Source organism: Mauremys mutica, chromosome 4, assembly GCF_020497125.1.
Source record: "Mauremys mutica isolate MM-2020 ecotype Southern chromosome 4, ASM2049712v1, whole genome shotgun sequence".
NCBI classification, from domain to species: domain Eukaryota; kingdom Metazoa; phylum Chordata; order Testudines; family Geoemydidae; genus Mauremys; species Mauremys mutica.
The window spans coordinates 73,121,142-73,142,603 of NC_059075.1; the positions used below are offsets into that span (position 1 = coordinate 73,121,142).

The window sequence follows — 21,462 nt, forward strand, 5'->3', positions numbered from 1 at the left end:
CACCCCCACAGGCATCTCTGGGGTCACTTGGAAACCTACTGACTCATGTGGCTACGTGATGGGGTTGGCTGGAAAGAATCTTGCCCTAACCCATCTTTGAATTACCCATGGTGACTAATACATGCTGCAGGATCTCATCAGCTCCCCCATGGGGCTCCTGCTAATCTGAGTGGCTCAGGGAATCTCACAGCTGGTACCCAATTATGTGACTGAATATGTATGTTATGGAAGTGCCCAGCGGCTCCATTCAGGATTTGGATTCCTTTGTGCTGGGTGCTGAACAAACAATAGAGGAGAACATGGTCCCTGCCCCAAAGAGCTTACAATATACTTTGGAACAAGCTGCAAGAGGTGATTGTAGGAAGGAGGGGGAGAGGCGAGGGTAACAATAGCAATAGGACGGTATGGTTACACTGGCTGGCTATGACATCTGTGCAACTTGATGTTTCTGAATCATTTAAACCAGAGGTGGGCAAACTACGGCCCATGGGCTACATCCGGCCCGCGGGACCATCCTGCCCAGCCCCATAGCTCCCAGCCAGGAAGGCTAGCCCCCGGCCCCTCCCCCACTGTCCCCCCCTTCCCCACAGAGCCACACCGGGCAGCGGAGCTGCGCGCTCCTGCCAAGCAGAGTGGCAGCATGTCTGGCTCCAGCAAGCGCGGCAGCCGGACATGCTGCTCTGCATGCTCTGCTCGGCATGGTAAGTGGTAAGTGAGCCGGGGCTGGAGGGTTGTATAAGGGGTGGGAGGCCCCAGGGGGCAGTCAGGGGACAGGGAGCAGGGGCGGTTGAATGGGGCAGAGGTTCTGGGGGCGGGGCAGTCAGGGGATGGGGAACAGGGAGGGTTGGATAGGCAGGGGCGGCTCCAGGCACCAGCGCAGCAAGCGCGTGCCTGGGGCAGCAAGCCGCAGGGGGTGGCCTGCTGGTTGCTGTGAGGATGGCAGGCAGGCAGCTTTCAGCGCGCCTGTGGGAAGTCCGCCGGTCCCGCGGCTTTGGCGGCGGGGACGATGATGGCGCTGCACTGGCGGATCTCCCGCAGGCATGCTGCCGAATCCGCATGACCAGAGGACCTCCCGCAGGCATGCTGCCGAATCCATGTGACCAGAGGACTGCCCTCAGGCGCGCCACCGAAAGCCGCCTGCCTGCCATGCTTGGGGCAGCAAAAAACATAGAGTGGCCCCTGTGGATGGGCATGCGGTTCCAGGGGGCCTGTCAGGGGGCGGGGATATGGATGGGGTTGGGGCAGTCAGGGGACTGGGAGCAGGGGGGTTGGATATGGGATGGGGTCCCGGGAGGGGGCAGTTAGGGGACAAGGAGCAGGGGGGATTGGATGGGTTGGGAGTTCTGAGGGGGGGCAGTCAGTGGGCGGGAAGTGGGAGGGGGCAGATAGGGGGCAGGGGCCAGGCTGTTTGGGGAGGCACAGCCTTTCTGACCCAGCCCTCCATCCAGTTTGGAACCCCAGTGTGGCCCTCGGGCCAAAAAGGTTGCCCACTCCTGATTTAAACTATTTGCTTAAGATGTAATGAAATGAGAGACCTTATTCTTGATTTTCCTCCTGACCCTCTTCAGTGCTTTCTCCTCTGCTTTGGTGAGGGGCAGCTTGGTAGGTATGGGGTAGCCCTCGGCAATCAGGGTGCGTTTCTCCTCCTCGGTCAAGAGCAAGGGGCCTGATGTCCCTTGTAACTTCTGAAATACACAGGCAAAGGGTATCAGTGGCAGACAGAGCATCAGCAACAAATCCCACCTCACAGGTCCTCACCACAGCCACCGCAACAGGGGACCTCACTGTAAGTATACCCATGGCAATGGTCTTCACTGCAGCCACGGGAACCTGTCCACAGTGACAGAGCCAGCCAGCTGCTTCCCGCTCTGCTCACTAATACATCTGCTCCCCAAGCTGTTGTTGGCTATGGGCATTTGTTGTAGAGCTCATGAAAAGCAGTTACCACATGTCCCTTCGACGTGACTTCTCAGTTAGTCCTGTGCCAGGAACTCCCTTAAGTGTTCTTTAGTGAATTCGGTGGTCGTGAAAGTGAAAGACTAACCTAATACTGGCTGGAGCATGGCAGTCACAGGCAGGCGCTATGCAAGTCTCTTTTCATCACTCTCGACCTGGCATATATCTCAACCCTGACCTGCAACACTCCCCCTGGCTCACCACTTCAGGCCTGGGGTCCCATCCAGCTCTGCCAATTGACCTCACTCCTGATCTGCAGCGCCCCTCTGGTTATCCAGTCCTGGGCCTGAGCAGAGATTATCAACAGTGAGACTAACAACTAATGTCACCCTTTGACCTTCAGCCAGGTAAATTCTCCCAGCTCCTGTGAGCACAAAGAACCCTGCACTGTAGGCTGTGGTGGAGCTCATATCCTGCTGGAATTCTGATGTCTCCTTTCTAGTTCCTTACGTGTGGTGCTGTGAGGAGAGGCGAGGTGGAGATTGCACTGGAAGAGCGAGCGGCTGGCCGGGCTGGGCTGGAGGGAGGCAGGGACCGTGGACTCTGGGATCCATCACTATCACTGCCATGGCTGCTGGGAGGTGTTGGAGGCATCTGCACCAGGTCATCTAATGGGAAGTAAGGCGAGAACGTTTATCACTACACATCAACCTACTGGGATAGGTGTGGGGCCACGGACAGCACCAGGGCAAAGTGCTTCCATGAGAGAGGGATGGAAAGAAAAAGCACTGCCCCTAGCACACTGGGGGCTGGAGGAGGGCAAGTTAGCTGAGGCTCAACCCAGGAAAGACACAGACAATGTTGGTAGCTTGGGGGAAATAAATGGAAGAACCATCCAAGGTTGTGCCATGACCCCCACACAGAGAGCACATTCTCCATATTTGCCCTTAAGGCGTTTATTGGAGCCTGGGCTGTTTTGGGCCACAGGCACTACCTGGGCACCAAGTCGCTTTCTTTGAACGATGCTCAAGAAGAAGGATGCAAGCTAGCCATCCTTATCCAGGCCTTTGTCGCCTTGAGATTCCATTGCTATGATGTGCTCTGTATGGGGCCTGAAAGCATGCAGGAGCTCTGATTTTGGGTGCTTCAATTTTTGAGTGTCCTGTTTGAGACATTCAGAATCATGGACACTTGAAAATTCAGCCCCAGAAAGCTTGGCAGTTGGACACTTCAGCAGTGCCTCTCATCCCATGTGATACAGCTGCAGCTACAGTCAGTGGTGCCAATTAGGAAGGGTTGGGGGTGAACGCTTCTTCCTCTTCCACTTGCTCAGAGTTCCGTAGGCTGCAAAACTGAGGGGATGGGAGAGGCGTGACCTGACCACTTTTAAGCAGTGGTCCCATACTAAATCAGTACTACTGCAGTGCCACTGAAATTTGACCCTGTTGCCCCTCTTGTACAGATGAAGGGACAGCCAGGACAAATGGTGTTGCAACCTGGGGCACAGGGAGTCTGTTCCTATACAACAGATTGCAAGGGAGTCCCCCGAGAACTTGGCTCCCAGTAGCACTGGCTCACACACTGTGTAGGTAAGAGAGAAGGGAAATCCCTGGGTTGAGGGAGAGCTGGGTCCCGTGTGGAGGAGGCATGAGTGGGGACTGGCATGAGGTCCCTGCCGGGGAGAATGGGACCAGAACTTGCTTCCCAAAGAAATACTTGAATTGGAACCACTTATTATAGTCAGCAGAGGTGCTTATGCTGCCATGTACTTGGCTCAAAGGAGAGGGAATTGTTGGCTGTGGTCCCCTGCACAGGGTGCTAGTCCTTGGATACAGTTCCCTGTTCCGTCTGCCTCAGCTTATATTTGCTAACCTGGCCATGCTGCAAGGCCCACCATTCTTCATAGACGTTTGGGGAAGAGGCAGGCTGAAGAGATGGGATATGGTGAATTTGACGAGGGTCATAGTTAGCAAGGAGGCCAGTTTTATTGATATTCATAAAAGCAACTGTGCTATAGGGTGTACTATAGGGGTGTGATATTTGTAAGCATATTGTTAGTTTTAATTAGTATGAAGCAGATGGCCCAACAGGCCTGGATTTCACATGGCTGTCCAATTTGATCCTCAAAACCCCTGTCTTGGCTCAGGGCCTGCTCCAGGGTTTCTGCCGCCCCAAGCGGGGAAAAAAAAAAAGAAAAAAATCCGCGGCAGCGCGATCACGCGGCTCCACTCTTCGGTGGCAGGTCCTTCGCTCCAAGAGGGACTGAGGGACCCGCCGCCGAATTGCCGCCGAAGACCCGGACAGGCCGCCCCAATAGCGGCCAGAGGGCCGCCCCTTGGTATTGGCCGCCCCAAGCACCTGCTTCTTTAGCTGGTGCCTGGAGCCGGCCTTGCTTGGTTGAAACAGAACATTTCCCACATTCGGTGGCGCCCGCCCACCCGCAGCTGTACGCATGTTACACACGGTGCTTACCATTGGCAGGGGGTTGGGCAGAGGCAGAGAGGCAGCAGCTTCACTGATGCCACTGCTCTTCTACAGCCAAGGGACAATACTTTTACTAGATCTGAATCAGGTATTTCAGACAGATGTAGGACATAAGTAGGTGACATCATAATTTAAGATTCTTCTAATGTATCCCTACAATCTTGGTTACAAAATGAGTTCTCTAATGGATCTTGGTGAGGTGTAGTGCCCAGGACAAAATCAGAGATGTCAGAAAGCATGTCTCAAAAGGCAATGCCTGAATCGAGCCAGTTTCCATCTTTAGGGAGTTTGCCAAAATGCTGAGGATCTTTACAAGGTATCCGGATACCACAATGATTGGCTGGTATAAGAACCAAAACAGTATGCAAAGTCTGTTGTGCCCTGGCTCAGCTATACTGCTCCAAAGCGCCTCCCAGCACACACTCTCAAACACAGGAAGGTCTCCAGGGGACAAGAACCACTCTGTGCCTCGGTTTCCTCATCTGTAAAATGGGAATAAAGCTATTGACCTCCTTTGCAGTGCACTTTGATGAAAAGTGCTATATGGGAGTTAGGCATTATTATTATTAAAGCATTTCAGGGGCTCACACACTTGCCACTGTACTTAATGCACTCAGGTGGCTCTGGTTGCTCAGCATCACAACAGGTCACCAGGTGCTTGAGAAGTGCCTCAGCTCTGGCTTAGAGGGCTGACCCCACTCCTGTGGGCCCTATTGTATGTGGGAGCATGATTAGGCTAGGTCTCTCTGGGGCAGTCAGAGTTCCTAATGGCGCCTTAATCGCGCATTTTTGGACTTCAAATATTTGGGTTCCTTTCAAATTAAACTGAATTTTGAATTTTCTGGCTTTTGAATGGTTGTTTTTGGATAGCTCCAAGGTCCTTTTGAGGTTTTCAATGCTCAGATCTCTCATATATATTTTCAGCTGTAAGGTAGTTTCTTGTGCATAGGAGTTGCAAACAATTCTGTATGTGGCAATTTGTTGGCAATTACATGCTGGAATTCCATTTGTATCTGAACACAGGTAATTCTGCATGAAGATAGGGGTTCCATGGTAATCCACCTCAGCCTGCCCTGTTGTTATTCTATGTGTAAGGCTCGGTGTATCAGAGTTGTTTCGTGTGTCTATATGCATGGCTTGGAGTAACAAGGCTTTGCAGCCAGATCTGTGTAATATTGAGTGGATGCATGACTGGGCTAAGTACCAGCTGGCTGATTCTATTTTCTTACCTGCTGGTACATTTAGAAACTGGTTCACTTCTTTGGGCTCAGCTTTGATCACAGGTGCTGGAGTCATTTCTACTGGAGCCTGTGAAAGAGCAAGAGCACACAGCTGTCTCTGAGTGTCTTTTTCACTTCCTTTCCCCACCTTTCACAAACAGCCCTCGCAGAGTGTATTGATTGCAGCTACTGCTTCACCAACTCTCTACTCTGCCACATTCCACCCCGTGCCCTGGAGTCCGCCCCACCAGCCTGCTCGCTGCATTAGCAGCAGGTACACTGACAACCAACAGCACACAATCACGTCAAAAATCTCTGTCTTTGCCTGAAACACCGAATACAAACAAGTGTATTTGCTGAGGGAGGGGAAGCCACACACAGCCCTGCTGCCATTGCAGATGATCAGGCAACATCTCTGAATGAAGACATTTACCTCCTTGGCCATTAGCCCAGCTCAAGACCCAGAAAGCACTATTTAAACTGCCCTGCCAATTCAAGAGGGATGCCTCTCTGAGATCTGCCTTAATCAGAGCTGGGAGAATGTATACAGACTTTGAGAAACGGAGTAAACCCCCTCCAGTGCTCTTACGACTTTCACCAGGGCCACTGAACAGCTGTTTCTGATCAAATGGATTAAGAGTTAACATGAACAGCACGTTGTTCCCAGCTGGACTGAACTGCCTCTCTGCTCCCAGCCTCCCTTCCCCCATTCCATCACAGGCAAGAGAGATTTTTACACTAAACAGATACATTGCAAACTCCCCCAGACAGTAAACACAGCTGAGGGGGGCCCTTGCTACAATTGTCAGGCACACAAAACCGATCTGCATTTGAGGGCACGGCAAGTTCAAGTTGCGTAAATAATGGAGGGAGTTTATGTGCATTTTTGGCGTGAATAGTTGATTTATTTAATAGAATTGTCTGAAAGGGAAGATGCCCAACATGAGTGAAAAAAGGAAGAGAACCCAGGAAAGGATCTAGTGTACCTGATGGGCCACAAGCTACAAGACAGTTCGGCACCATGCAAGATTGGACAAACCTCCCTTCTCACAAGATCCTCCACCGGAACCAGGGCCAAACAGAGCCCTCAGTCACCCCCATGTCACCAAGGGCAGCAAGTATCCAAGGGTGTTCTTCAGAGAAACAGACATCTTGAGAACTTGGGAGTGGGCGAGAGCTTTGGTTCCTCAGTTCTTGGAAACATTCATAACAATCGTTGACACTTAGTGTGTGGCATCCACCTGCCCTCACAAACAGGAACAACTGGAACCTCAGAGAAGGGTTGTTATCCTCATTGTTCAGCTTGGGAAAGTGAGAGGTTTTATGATGTGCCCAAGGCCACATGACACATGTCAGCGGCAGGGCTGGGAGAAGGACTCAGGAGTATGAGGCTCATATTTGGCCCATTAGTTAATTCTGCCTTCCCTAAAATTATCTCATTGGGGAACCGCCTTTGAACACTCACCAGCAGAATGGGCTCCCCGCTTGATAAAAACAACCCAAGGGCTAAAGAAATATCAGCAGATTGGAAGGAAAGGGCCTTCCATCAAGTAGAAATGCTAGTGAATAACTAGATGGCTCTGGAGCTGGTAAATTGCACACCGAGTGCCTCAAGGACATTGGTTTGAATCTAACCCACACTGTTAATAATTTCAAATCTATTGTGTTGTAGAAGGGTAAATCTTTCAGTGTCTACACAGGAGGAGCAAGTGCCCCTTGGTCCTTTTGCTCTTTTAATTAAAACTGGGGGGTGAGTTTACCACTGAGCCTGAGTCTGTTCTAATTGTCATTTCAAGTGAGAAATTACTAGCAATACGAGAATAGTTGGGCATCAGCTCTGTTTCACCTTCAGCCTCCTGTCCAGGAGGAGCCTATAACTGCAGTCAAGAGGCCCACAGAACCAAGCCAGTGTCAGAGTTTGTTGTTGGGAAGTTCCAGTTACCAGACACACATTCTGAGTAAAATGGGCTCACCTCCTCAGGTGCTGGCAGTCTCTGCAGTGGGTTGAGGTTCAGCGCTGGCACTAAGCTGGCTGCAAACTGGGATTCAGGAAGTTCTGGAGCCAGGTTCTGTTCCTGCTTCACCATAATGGAGCATAGCTTGTGCCCAAGGGACCACACTCCGCTCTCCAGGTCTGAAACAAGCACAGCATGAGAATCAAACTCCACCAAGCTTCTTGGGACACCAGCAATAACAGGACAAGGCAAGAGACATCAGAAGCCTTTACTCTATCTGCAAAGGGTCCCATTCCAAGGTGTGTAGGGAATATAGGTGTCTCTCTTCTGCATTAAGATCTGTGATAGGCACTGCTGCTGCACAAGTGTGTGTACACTCTCAATATTTAAGGGGTCAGTTAATCCCTCTCTTCATGGACACTACTGGTGCTGACATTCATTTTCCAGGTGTGGAGGAATGCATGTATGCTGCTCCACAGCCCCAGGCAGAAGCAGGCTGCAGCCTCCACCATGAGGAGCATTAGTGTGGAGGGAGAGGGAAAGCCCTCTGAGGAATATTTAATGGGCCTTAGTTTCCCCCTCTGTGTGCGTGCTTGGGGTGTGAATATTTAGGGGGACAGGAGGTCACAGGAGTTGGAGCTCAGACAAAAAGAGATAATGGTTAATTCAGAGAAGGTGAAGTCACTTGGCCTCTTTTCTGGAGTTTTGGTCCCATCCTTCCTGCTCCTTAGACACCTCAGCCTGCCAAGAAGCTATTCTGCACCTGGTTCAGGTCATACATCTTCCTCCCTAATGTACTTCCCTTCTTCATTTATCTCAGCACCAGAAAATCATTGGCCCTGCCACACTATGACCGTTAACACAGCATATCACCAGTTAGTGTGCTGGTTAGTTCTAACCATGTCCTGCTTAGCTCTAACCAGGAGGACAGATTCTCTGCCACTACCCTGGTCCCTAGACATTGCTCTGGCAGCAGCTAGGGACTGTAAAGGGGTCATAAAAGCCCAGAAAAGAGTTCCTCTGGTGTAGGACCTGCATAGGGCCTGTGTATGCAGCCATAAACTGCTTCTCTGTGCAGTTCCCAGTGTAAGGAACATGCCAGGGGCAGGGAATGAGTGGTCATCCTGCACTGTAGAGTAGCCTTTAGGCAGCCATAAGAAGGGTGCCATAAGTCAGAACAGGCACTTATGTTGGGGCCCCATCAGCCCTGAGTGTACTCAGAATCCAGGTAGATTCTTAAAGCCACCTTTGCCCAAACTTCTTCTGGGTTATGCTTTCTGGGAGGCACAGCACAGAATTTAGCCTCTGGTTTTTGCCCACACAGAATGTAGTTAAAACTCTGGCCATATAAACCATGTGTCACCCTTGGCAGTGGCCTATGCTGGCTGTCTTCCTGTAACTAGTCTGGCACACTTATTTTGCTGTGTGGACAGGACTCCCTAACTGTGCCTGTGTAACTGGTTGGGCTTGTCCTCCTTCCTTCTCTGTGCAGTAGTATGTCCCCGAGTACATTTCCCCATCCATGCCCTGCGGGTGCTGCTCTGTAGGTATATCCCCCATGCCTATTCCCTGCTGAGGCACTATGGGATAGCTACCTAGATTTTCCCAGAATGCACCAATGCAAACATGATTAGGCACCCTAGTAGGTGTGAATGCATAACACAATAGTGATGGCAGCAAAGCTGCTGTGTGGACATAAGCTGAACTGTTATATGTTAAGGAGGCCAAGTCATAACCAGTCACAGAACTCACAGTTGTAGCTTTAATGTGGATGGGCCCTGTATTCTGGACGGAGGGGGCAAGAATGGGTTACAAGGCCACAGGTAACTGCACCCAGCAAACTTGGATGAACTGTCCCCTCCATCCAGCTGTTCTGCTACAACGGAAAGCTTTACACATCCCTTTCTGTAAGAGGAATGACGCTCCCTCTGCCTGTGAGTGCTGTGGCTGGTGGTCCCAAAGGTACAGATGATCTAGAAACACTGAAGATGCGTCTGGATCCTGCTGTGTGAGTGGTGCCAGGTGATTCTGCCTCAGCACGCTTCTCTAGATACATTGTTTATGGTCAGATATTTGGAATGTGTGTGCAGTAAAAAATACGGACCCATCACACACAGATATGAGAAATTTATTGCTCCTCTGGAAACAGGGAAGGGAGTGAAGAGAAATGAGGGGAGAAGGGGAATATATTTAAATGTAGTGTCTTCATTTCTCTTTCCTCCCTGTGCTATAGAACCACAGCCTGATTGTTGGCATGGAATTGGACTTCACAGATCAACAGCTCACCCACTTGCATGTAATCAGACCTACACCTTCTACTCTAGAGAACTGTAGCCTGCTCTTGGGCATGAAATCATGACTGCACTCCCTGGTCTGCAGAACTGCAATCTGGTACCTGGAACCAGAGGTTCCATATTTGTACCCATAACCCATTAGGCAAGTGGATTCCACTGAAAAGCAAGCTCATGAGACTGATAAGCAACCTGAACCTCGCAACCTAACTGAATTAGTGGGTGCCTAGCCTCGGATGGGCAGGATTCTGAAGTTTTTGAGGACAGCAGGGAAGTATGGAGAAGCCAATGTGTAAAAAGCCACAGCCGGCTCCAAAACTAGAGACAGCCTAGGTTCCCTTGAGAATGCTGCAGGCTGAAAGGGCATACTGAAGCCTCACAGATGTTAAAGGAAAACCATTAGTGGCACTGCATTTTAAGGGCAGCACTAATAGGTACAATGCAGAGATAGATCTGGATTTGGGTCCAAATATAAATACACATTAAAATGAAGGTTTAACCCACACAATTTCAGCATAGGGCTATTGCCCCCAATTCACAGATGGACTAAAACATGTATCACATTCAAATACGAGCCAGATATAACCCTGGACATGTGACTGTGAGTGTGCACATGTATGCACAAAGATATCTTGTACTCATTCACTACACAGATGTGAACTGCACCCTCTGACTAGTAATGTAAGGCTGGCACAACACTTCAGTCCTATTGATTTCAGTGGGGTTTAACTGATGCATAGCCTGCACAAGAGCAATTGTCACCCTCAGTGTCCCAAATATGGCTAGGGTTTCTACAGACATAAAAAGCCCCAAAGAGCTTGCAGTCTAAGCAGAGACATGACAATATATGGAAAGAGGATGCGGGGGAAGAGATGACGAGTGTAACAGATACAAGCTCCTGAGTTAGCTTAGTACAACTGCACATCTTCGTTTTGTTTCATTGCTCCATCCTGTTTGCTTCTCCCCTATCATTATAATCTTTATTCTCATTTATTTATTTTCAACGTGTGCGATTGTCAAGACCACGTGTGTTAAGGTGTGTGCCCTCACCTGCGTGGTTTTTGCTAATTGCCCAAGAAGACTTGCTTCTCCTGAGCCCCCTGCAGGGACGTGTTAGTGTTAAAGTCAGGGCCAGGAAACCCTTCTGAATGTTTGAAGGTTAAGGAAAAGCTGTCAGGCCTGATGTTAGGCCTCTTGCTTGGTGACCCTCTGATGCACTGTCTGAGTTATCGGTACTGACCCTAAAGGTGTTGACTGTGTAATTTGCAAAGAAGAGGCAGCAGATGGCAGTTTCTCTCCTTTCTTGGTGTTCGTTATCACAGAGCAGGGATAGTTCCTGGCTATGATGGGGAAACCTCTATCCCAGACCTTGCTCTTGCTAAAAGGAAGGGCTTTCTTCTCATGTATATACTGAATCAGTGACACAGCTTTTTCAGGCAGCCTGGTGTCCATCAGCTGCCAGGACACCCACACAGTCCCGCAAATTATAGGACTCTCTGTTGGGATTGCTCTAAAAATATCCAGCCATCATGAATTATCCTGAAATGAATTGTTTTAAAAATAGGGTTTGAAATAACTGTTCCTCTCTGTCTTCCTCTAAGTGAGATCCACTCACAAGGAAGCCACTTACTTTTCCACATGAGCCAACTGGCTGCAGGCGGAGACTTGTGCTCCCTATATCCAGGCCAAACCTCACTGGTAAGCTCCAGGAAGGGACTTGAGTCCAGTGCATCCACTCCCAACTTACCAGGGTCCTATGGAACTGCTGCCTGTAGTTTGCCAGGAGCACACAGCACACAGAGACACAAACCATAATCATCCGCACAAATAACGCACAGCAATAAAAATGAATAATTATACTGTGAGCATAGCAAATTTAAGAAAAAACGTGGACCACATTCATAAAACAACAGACAAATTTATCCATTGACTAACTGTACTAAGTCAAAGCAGTTAGGCAGTGCCCCAGTGCTGAGGAGCCTGAATTGGGTCAAGCAGGCCCCACCTCTGCTCAAAGACATCAGCTCTTCTAGGACATGCAGTACATCTTTTGGAGACACGGCAATCTGCATATGGGTTTCTTGTGCTCACCATTGGCATTATCTTCAGTCTTGATAGGCATGAGGGGGCTCTGGGGAGCAGAATCTCCACTGAGCGAGTAGCTGTGCTCTGCCTGGATGCCTGGAGTAGGAGGGTCCAAGTCCATGTCCAGTAAAGGGTTCTTTTCAGCCAACATTGGATCATCAAAGAAACTGCTGAAGAGTTCATTGGAGAAATCCTCCATGTTCTCAGAGAAATGATCCAGATTCTCGGAGAAATGCTGAGAAGGAACCAAGTGAAAGAGAATATTATTGTCAACTCCAGTAGGGGCTAGGGAGCCTTCCACTGAACTGTGATCAAAACTTCAGCAACCACATCATTTGGATGAAAAATAACAATCTCCATCCTTTATTCAGATCAGTGATGATAGCTAGATAAAATCAGCTTTCTATTTATAAGGTAGGGTTCAAATGCTCAATGATATATCTGCCTTTTTATCTATTTATCCTGTACATACCCAACTAGCTATCTCTCTGTCTCCCTTATATACCCACCTATCTGTCTATGTAGGGTTTATACCATATACTATTTAATAGAAGAAAGAGCTCAAGGAAAACTTGCGTGGTAAAAAAATGTAAGTACACCAAAATGTGTTGTTCTGAGACTGTGCTTAGTGACATAAATGTTCCCATATGTTCTCCAAGCAGCAGTGGGCACCCTGGTACCAAAGATAACAAAACCCAACCACTGATTTCTATCAGTGAGAAAACATTAGTGTAATCAAAATAACAGGAAGGCCCCATGTTGTATTTAATTTCCTTTAGGATTTCACAGCCCCTCTGTGGACCCTATGAGAATGTCCTAAGGCCAGTTAACGCCTGTGAAATTCTGCTTCCTGATGAAATTTAAACACCACAGATGGCCGCCTGTTAACAGCAAACAATCATTCCACTGATAGCCAATAAATCTGATCCCATGCAGAACCTGTTTCCCCTGAGAAATGCGCTCCTATTGAGAAATCAGATCACTAACTTTTCCATTTGATACAACAAAACATTGGTGGGGCAATGAGAAAAATGATGGCTACCCATAGCCAGCTGAAAATGGATCCCATTTATCAGCAGAGTGACGCTTTGGGGTCAGAGAGAAGAAAGAGAAACCTAGATTACGTAGGTGGTCTTAAAAGATCTGGATAGAGCTGACTCAAAGTCAGAGAAGACTAGGCAGGCCAGGAGTGGCTAAAGAGGGGAGAATGTGGGGTGGGGCGGGGGGCACTGCAAGCAAAATACTGAAATATTGAGAGCAATGGCATGTGTGTGTGTGAGAGAGCGAGATAGAGGCATATATTACAGCCCTCTGAGTACCAGTGGAAGGAGACCATGTACCAGGAGGAGCCTGAGAGGGTATAGGTGTGTGTATTCCCTTCATTCTCTAAAAGCAGAGCTGAGGGAGGAGTTGGCCAGGGGACCCCGGATATCACACTCCACTAGTTCCTGTTCCAACAGGAAGGTGTGTTTGTTTTACTTTAGCACAATATCTTTCTGCAAACAGAGCTCTGGCACTGAGAGGGTTGGAGAGAGGAGCGGGCTGCAACTGGGCAGCCCCCCTGCCTTGCCAGGGGGAAGATGGAGAGAGCAAAGAGTGTGGGGGGGGCAGGTTTGCAGTTGGTCGCACCCTCCCACGCCCCTGCCTTCGATTTGAAAATCAGACAACAAAGGAGCACTAAGGACGCATTTCTCCCTTCCAGCTCTGGAGTCTGCAACTCCTGCTTTCCTCCTGGCACTAGCTTTTCTGTGCCTTTGTTTCCCTCACCCTCACTCCTGTCCTCCCAGTCACCCCAGGGGCAGGCTGACATGGAGCCATCCAAACCTCCCTTGGGATTACCGAGAGTATGGCGAGGACTGAGAAGGAGGTACTTTCATTCTAAGCCCTGGTTTTCAGACACTCACAGGACATTTGGGCACAGTAAATCTTCTAAGCTTGTTCTCTGGCAAAGGCAAATTTGGTTCAGTAGCTTAGTAAAACCCACTTGGCCCTTTTCAAGTATGCATTTTTGTGCTTGGATGAGTAACAGAAAACAACTCAAAGTTGCCCTTGGCATAACCCTTTGTGAGGAGAAGGCCACTGAGTCAGAGGAAGACACCTGGTTTACCCAAGTTACCTAATTAGCATTGGGAAAGTAGCATCTCTGTCTCTTCCTGTGTGTTTGGAGGCCGCATTGCTCAGAACATTGGCTCTAAAGAGCACACATCCATACAGATGCTGCTGCACCTCCTCTGTGTCTTTTCTTTTTTAAATGAAACAAGCAAACTCAGTGTAAGAAAGGATGATCGTGTAACTATAAGGGTGGGAATGTAAGAAGAAAAGTGAAAGAATCCAGAGTTCCGACATACCAGGCTCCCTCCAAGGTGAGCAAATATACGAAAGAACAAATCCACAGTCAAACCTACGTATGTGCTGAGGGGTGGAGGAACAGCTGCTGTGGGAATCATCAATGACTTTTCTGTGAGTTTCAAATCTCCTCCATAACTTTGTATTAACAAAAGGGATGAGGGTGGGGAGAGAATCAGGGAGAAGTTGCACTGAATCATGCAGTAATTTCACATAAAATCCTCATATCTGCATCCCAACTCCAGTTAGAACAAGGATCCCTGATCACACTGTGGTCTCCCAAGTAGAGGATAAACAGAGGAAGTGTGATGGCATGACATTGATTTAAAACAAAAGGGTCATCTCACCACTGGAGGAGGGTTATTTACAGGTTATAAATGAGGGAAGGTGAGCTTTTTTTCTTAATTTCATAGCTGTTTGGCTCAAACACCAACATTTTTCAAAACAGCCATTGATTTAGGGCACTTTTTCTTTTAGGCACCCACAAATTAAAGGGACTCAAAATGAGTGGCCACTTTTGAAAATGTGGCTACAGATGTCAAAGCTGTCATTACAGAGATGCAAGAGGGCTGCTTCAAGGTACCACTTTTCCTCCAGGGATGTTAGCTAATTTGTACAGTGAGGAGAGAACTGGAGGTGGGAGAGATAAAGGGGTCCATACCCGCTCTGCAGATCCAAAAGGCAATTACATCAGGGGGTGCAAACCTGGCATTGGCCACTGTCGGAAGACAGGATACTGGGCGAGATGGAGCTTTGGTCTGACCCCGTATGGCCGTTCTTATGATTCTGATCCTTCAGCAGATGTAAATATTCTAACTGCCTGTTCACCAGTGCTGCTCCCTTTCATCTCTCACCAGACACTCATTTACCAGCTCAGGACTAATCTAGGGTGTCTCTGAGTGAGGGTAGCAGACCAGGGCTTTGGAGCAGAGCCCAGAGCTGGAGCGTGGAGCAGCACACAGAACAATTAGATTTGTAAATTGTTATTTTTACCCAGAAAAGCTGGCAGGGGCTCAGAAGCAAGAAATGGGTGGGATGGGGGCAGGGAAGGAAAGGAAGGAGAGATAAAGGGGAGGCAGAGCCAATGCGGGTGAATGACTGTGAATGGCTTGCCAACTACAAAAGCAGTTTCTCCTCCCTTGGTGTTCACACCTCAACTGCTAGAAGAGGGCCTCATCCTCCCTGATTGAACTAACCTCGTTATCTCTAGCCTGATTCTTGCTTGCATATATATACCTGCCCCTGGAAATTTCCACTACATGCATCTGACAAAGTGGGTATTCACCCACGAAAGCTCATGCTCCAATACGTCTGTTAGTCTATAAGGTGCCACAGGGTTCTTTGCTGCTTTTAGCAAAGCGGGTGATAACACCACTTTACAATTGGACATATCTATGTTGGAGATGACTGGGCAGTGAACTGCCCAGTCACAGAAGTGCTGTTGTGTCCCTCATGATGGGCTTTGGTCTCCCATGCTGCCAACACATAAAATTAGCTTGGAGATAAATTTCTGAGCAGTAAATTTATCCATGTTCATCTGGCAAAATGATAAAATAGAGTCTGCGTGTCCAGATCCTTTGGTGATGAGCATCCTGAACCCTGTGGTAATGGGCAGTCTAGAGCCTTTGATGATGAACGCCTCTGAAACACATCTAATAAATACATATACAACTAACACAGGATGCTCAAACTCTATCCCCCTGAGGCCTCCACTGGCATCTGGCCAAGAGCCAGAGAGCTGCATCTTATTTGCGTAGAAGGCTTCAGATTTACAACTACCCTCATCTTTAGAAAGGAGCATTGCATATTGGGGTCTGTAGTCTCTGCAGACCACATCTCCATATTAAAGAGGAGGACCTCTGTGGACCACATTGTAGAAGTCCCTGGACTAGACTTTGTATAGACTTTACTTAATGCTCTGGCAGTAAGGAGATCAATAGAGCAAAGGCCAGAAACACACAATTAAGAGTGAGGCCTAAGAAAGGAATTCACAAAGGCTTGGATATGAATGAAGATGAGGATAATAAGGAGATGCATAGAACAGGCTCAGAGTCCCACAGCATCTTCCTAGTCTAGAATCTCCTTCTGGAAGCATCTTCTTCCTGCTAGGTGAGACCTGCCAAGTCTCCCATGGGATTCAGCTGTGATATGATGAAGGATTCTGCAGTGAGCTTCACATAGCTAGAATCTCCCTCATGATTTTTTGAAATCAAGTTCTTATAAATGGTTCAGTTTAAGCCAGCTAGGAAATGTGATCTTCATCATCTTAGTCCAAAAGGAGGGACGTGAAATTGACTTGGAGAAAACTTCTTCCAGATAGGATCCAAAGCTAACAGCTCACTCTCCGTTCACATCATTCCCTCCTGCTATCTCCCCCTCCCTTTCATGCTCTCCTTCTTTCTCATTCCCTTTGACCATGCTCTGCAGCCAAGAAATATCACGAGATATATTTCCAAAGCGGTACTGCCAATGAGCGGTCAGGAAGGGGGCAGCCAAGGGACATCAGCCCCATGGTGATGATGTGCAGGATTTCCTGATCCAAACCACGGTCTCTGGCGCCCCTCCCCTTCAACACTGTTCCATGGAGATGGGATATGCATGTGTGCATGTGTGTGCTGAAGCCATGGAGCAGCCTATCTCCAAACACAGCTATCCCAAAAGCATCTCTAAGATCACAGGAAAATCTGCTCAAGTTAAGACAACTCATCAGCAAAGAGAGAGTGTGAGTCTTTGAGACACTGGTTCCTGCACCCTCCCAAGCCTGGTGACTGACACATGCATTGAATAGTCCAAACATGTTTCCACCACATGTTTTCACCCAGACCTCACACTCAGAGTTGCTTGAATGGCAAGCTCCATGTGTTTGTGCCTCTCATTTAAAGAGCCCCTTCCTGGTATACAAGAGTTACCTTGGGAGCTAGCATAAGACATCCAAATGTGAGCTCTCCATTTCCCCCACCTCAACAGTCACCTGAGCTTGGACCCTCATCTCTCTCCTCCACTAGCCCCACTATTGTGGGCTCTCCCCTCCCCATCTTTTATTGAGCTGCTTTGGGACAATCTCCCTTCAGATTCAGTTCAGTTCTCACAGCCTTGTCACTGCTGCTATGAAACTCAGTGGTTTCACTCCAAAGAGTAACCAGCAAAGAGCCAGTCCAGTTGAGCTGTAGCCCATCCAGAAGTTTAAGACCTTTGCAGGTTGGAGGTACTGCACATGTTGGCAGACTAGCAAATACGGAGGGGATTCTTCTAAGTTTTCTCTTTTATTTTTAAAATATTTTTCCTCTCTGCTTGCCAAGATAAATCTCCCATTCCAGCTGTGACATCTGCATTTCCTTTCTCTGCTTTCACTGAGGAATGAAGCCTCTGCACTCCAGCTTCACAGCAGAGATTTCCTATTCATTCCAAGAAAGAAGAGCCCACATGCTCCAGCCAGTCCTTTCACCCTCTTAAAAATGTGGTGAATTTTAGTGCTCATGAAAGTGAAGGCCTGACAGTGCTAACAAGAGCCAGGCAGAATGTGGGCAGATGCTATGCAAGCTTTCCTCTCAGAATGCAGTCAATGCATCTCCATCCTGACCTTCAATCCCTCCTGCTATCGTAGTCTGGACTTCTAAAGAGCTATTCCAATGCACTTCAGTCCTGATCTGCACACCAGCTATTCCAATCTAGTCCCTCCCCAACATGCACCTCCATCCTAACCTGCAGCTCCCTGCTATTCCAGTCCTTTCCCACAGCTCTGCGAATACACCTCAGTGCTAACCCACAATTCTCCGTGCTATTCCAATCCTGGATATCTATGCATCCCAGCTGAAACACTTCAATCCAATTGATTGGGATCTGCTGACCCCACTGCTATCCCAGGCCCTCAATTCTGACCTGCAGCACCACCTGCTATTCCAGTCTTCAATCTTTCCCAGAGATTGCCAAACATGACGAGTTTTTCTGTAATCGTTTTTAGTGGCAAGACTTCAGAAAACATCCAAATCCCTGACATGCTGCACTTTCAGAAGACTCACAGGCTGACTGTACAGCTCTAGAGCCTGTACCAAAGTTTGTCATTAAAATTAACAGATAGGCATGGGAGGAGGGGAGTTTCACACCATCACAAACAATGCAGGGGGTCCAATCCCGCACAGGAGAGGTACGATATTTACTTATTTTCAACCTGTAATGTATTTTGAAACTTAGATGGAAGGTGCTTGTGTTATTATTCCTTGGCTGTGGCCCCTGTCCCTGACATTTCATGGAATCACAATGAATATCATGCACATTTCATTGCAAAAGCTCCTTCCACAAAATATCTGTGTCAAGGGCCTGGATTTACAATTTCTAGAGATAGGTGCCACATGTCATGCTAGGGATGACGCAGACTCCAGATAGTCAGAAGAAAGTGTTCAGTAAACTGGGACAGGATAACCTGCTACCCCAGATATCATAGAGAGGAAGTGGCAGTTGTTAGAAACGTCATACTACTCTTACCCAGGATCTCTTCTGGATATTAATGATTCCTCTGCACTTTGGCCACATAAAACTAGAAGAGATCAGTTTCCAGCTAATAACTAACTCATTTATTTATTTTACAAATGTTTTCAATTGCAATTTTTTTCTTAAACGTATGCCCATCTTAGATATGTATGTGATTCCAACAATGTAATATACCTCACACCCCTCTGAGAGGTAAGGTAGTGCTATATTCTGCATTTTATAGATGGGGAACTGAGGCACAGGGAGGCTACAGCCTTCTCCGCACCGGCAGCAGCCTAGGCTGTAGGGTACGTATAGCTTGACACTACAGCGAAAAGCAGGCTGCATCCATTTTCGTGTGTAGCCGTGAAAGGTTCTGGTACGGGGCAGGCAATGGGGAAAGGCTCCGGCAGCAGGGAGCAGCTAACACAGCCTTTCCTCACTGCTTTCCCTCTGCCAGAGCCTTACTGGATGCTTTCCCTGGGGTGGGGAAAGGCTCCGGCAGCTCCCTGCAGTGAGGAAAGGTTTCAGCAGCATGGAGGCACTGGGATGCTAACCTGCTAAAAACAGCAGCGTAGATGGGGAGGCACTGGTTGGGCATGTAGAGAGCCGTACATATCCTAAGGTTCTGGTGGGTCTTTACTCACTTAAGCAGTGCCTCACTGCAGGGGCACTGGAACCATGAGAGGGCATGGCCCTCCCACTTTCTAACATGGGCATAGTTTGGGGGGCATAGGGCTGCATTGCCCACCCAAACTTCAAGCCTCAGATAGGCACATTGATTACTTACCACTGCCCAGCTCCAGCTTTCCACCTGACCAGGGGGTGGGTCCTCTGGGGGAAAGAGGAGGAGCAAGGGGATGGGAGTCTCATTCCTCCCCCGGAACTGCTACCAAGGCTCTGGGTAGACATAGCCTAAGTGACTTGCCCAAGATCACACAGGAAATCTGTGGTGGCCCAGGGAATCAAAGTTAAGTTCTAGACTAGTGCCCTAACCATCCTGGCCTGCTTGGGACTCCCTTGGAACATGAGCAGACTGGGGCTATTGGGCCAGTTCAGCCTCCTACTCAGACCGAGAGGGAGGGCGGGAGACCCCTCACCTGGCCCAGACACAGAAGGAGAGACCGTGGCGACCAATCGTGCGCTGTGGCTACCGCACCAGGTCATTTCCACCTGGCAGCTCTGTGCCAACAAGAGCGGGGCCGGGAGGCTGCTGCCAGGGGGGAAGGAAAGCTGAGGAGAGGTGGAAGAAAGGAGGGCAAGCACAGGACGCGAGGAGAAAGGGGAAACGGGCGGTAGGGAGGGCTAGCGAGCTGCAGGAGCGAGGAGCGCTGCTGGAACCCACCCCAGCCCCGGGGCCTGCAAAGGGTTAACCTACGTCCCGAAGAGGCCTTCTAAAGAACACAGTGAGGAAGCTGACAGCCCATTGGCCAGCTCCGAGGGACCCAGGGCCAATGGGGAAGCGCCTGCCAGCCGAGCAGCTGTTCGGCGACGCTGAGCTGTGCCGATCAGGAGGAGTGCAGGGTTAGAACGGAGCTGCTCGCCGCGCGCTCGCAGGCAGAGCCGGGCCCGGGCCGGCCCGCACGTGCAGCTCGCGCGGGGGCAGCCGGCCAGGCCCGGCCCGGCCCGAGGTTGTGCGAGGGGATGCGCTCCTGCCGGGACGCCACCGGCGCTCCGCGTTCCCTTTGGTCCTAGGGCCGCTGTCACCGCAGCTAGCCGGCCCCGCAGCGCTCTGCCTTTGTCACGCCGGCTCCTGGAGTCAGAGGGTGCGAGGCACCCCCGGCAGACAGCCCGCCCGCGCAAAGCTTGTGCCCCCGCCCCCAGATCTCACCCGGGACTCGGGTAGTGCCTAGGTCTGTACGGGTGCTCTGCCCGGGGTGAGCGTGACCTGGGGAAAGCAGGATGGGGCACAAGCACCTCTCTGGGTTTCTGTATCACGTTCACACTGTAGTAGCTGAGCACCTCACTGAGTCATCACTACCTCTTGTGAATAGGGTGCCACTTCCCCCAGGCCACCTAGGACCACGAATGGGGCACAGCCCTTCACAGGGTGGGATTAAGGGGGAAGAAATCCAGCCTTCAGCGAGCAAGTGGGGCAAGTGTCCAAGAGGAGGAAATTCTCCTCCCTTTTGCTTCAGATTTCCATGTTCCAGCTGTCTGTGCTGTGAATCATAGTGTGATAAAGCAGGCGAGCCCAGCAGGTCCCCACGCACAGGATGGGGGTATTCCTACAGAGAATGCTGCTGCCCGCAGCCTGAATTCAGAGCCTGTTGGGGAGATGTAGTTGGTGCATGGTATTTTCATGGTCAGACAAGCTATTGCCTCATTTTCATACAAAGAGACCTTGGCCTCCCCAAGGCCCATGAGTCTGTGCCTTTGAGTCATTGTGTTTGTGTAGGGGTGGAGTGGGAATGGAGCCACACAGATTCATACAACAGATCCACTAACCAGCTGCAAACTGCTAAAACTAACTCAGCCACCCAACTCTTGAAACCGGCATGGCTAGCTCTGAGTTTCCTGGCAGACACTGGGATCTAGACATGGTTGGGTCTAAACAGAACCATCCCTGGTCTCCATCTGCTTCCCTAAAACCAGTTACAAATCAATCTGGATCATGTGTGGCAGTCTGAAGCCCAGGGCATCTGGGAGCATGTGTTGCTATCATGAAGGAAATACAGAAGGCTGGAGGGTGACTGCCCCACTCCATAGAGAACACTC

The 21,462-nt window shown here is 49.4% G+C and overlaps 1 protein-coding gene across 4 annotated transcripts in view; it reads right to left on the minus strand.

Moving 5' to 3' along the window:
* The window catches only part of CREB3L1 (cAMP responsive element binding protein 3 like 1), a 115,972-nt gene that overhangs the window by 13,009 nt on the left and 81,501 nt on the right, over positions 1 to 21,462 (minus strand). For 2 of the 4 annotated variants that reach the window (XM_045016429.1, XM_045016426.1), the window contains exons 2-6: positions 11,938 to 12,166; positions 7,574 to 7,734; positions 5,610 to 5,688; positions 2,407 to 2,564; positions 1,536 to 1,685 (exon numbers count right to left, since the gene is read on the minus strand). In XM_045016429.1, coding sequence (XP_044872364.1) covers positions 1,536 to 1,685; positions 2,407 to 2,564; positions 5,610 to 5,688; positions 7,574 to 7,734; positions 11,938 to 12,166 — 777 coding nt within the window. Of the gene's footprint in view, positions 1 to 1,535; positions 1,686 to 2,406; positions 2,565 to 5,609; positions 5,689 to 7,573; positions 7,735 to 11,851; positions 12,167 to 19,534; positions 20,093 to 21,462 lie in introns of those variants that run through there. The other 2 variants (XM_045016430.1, XM_045016431.1) reach the window with 2 other exon arrangements.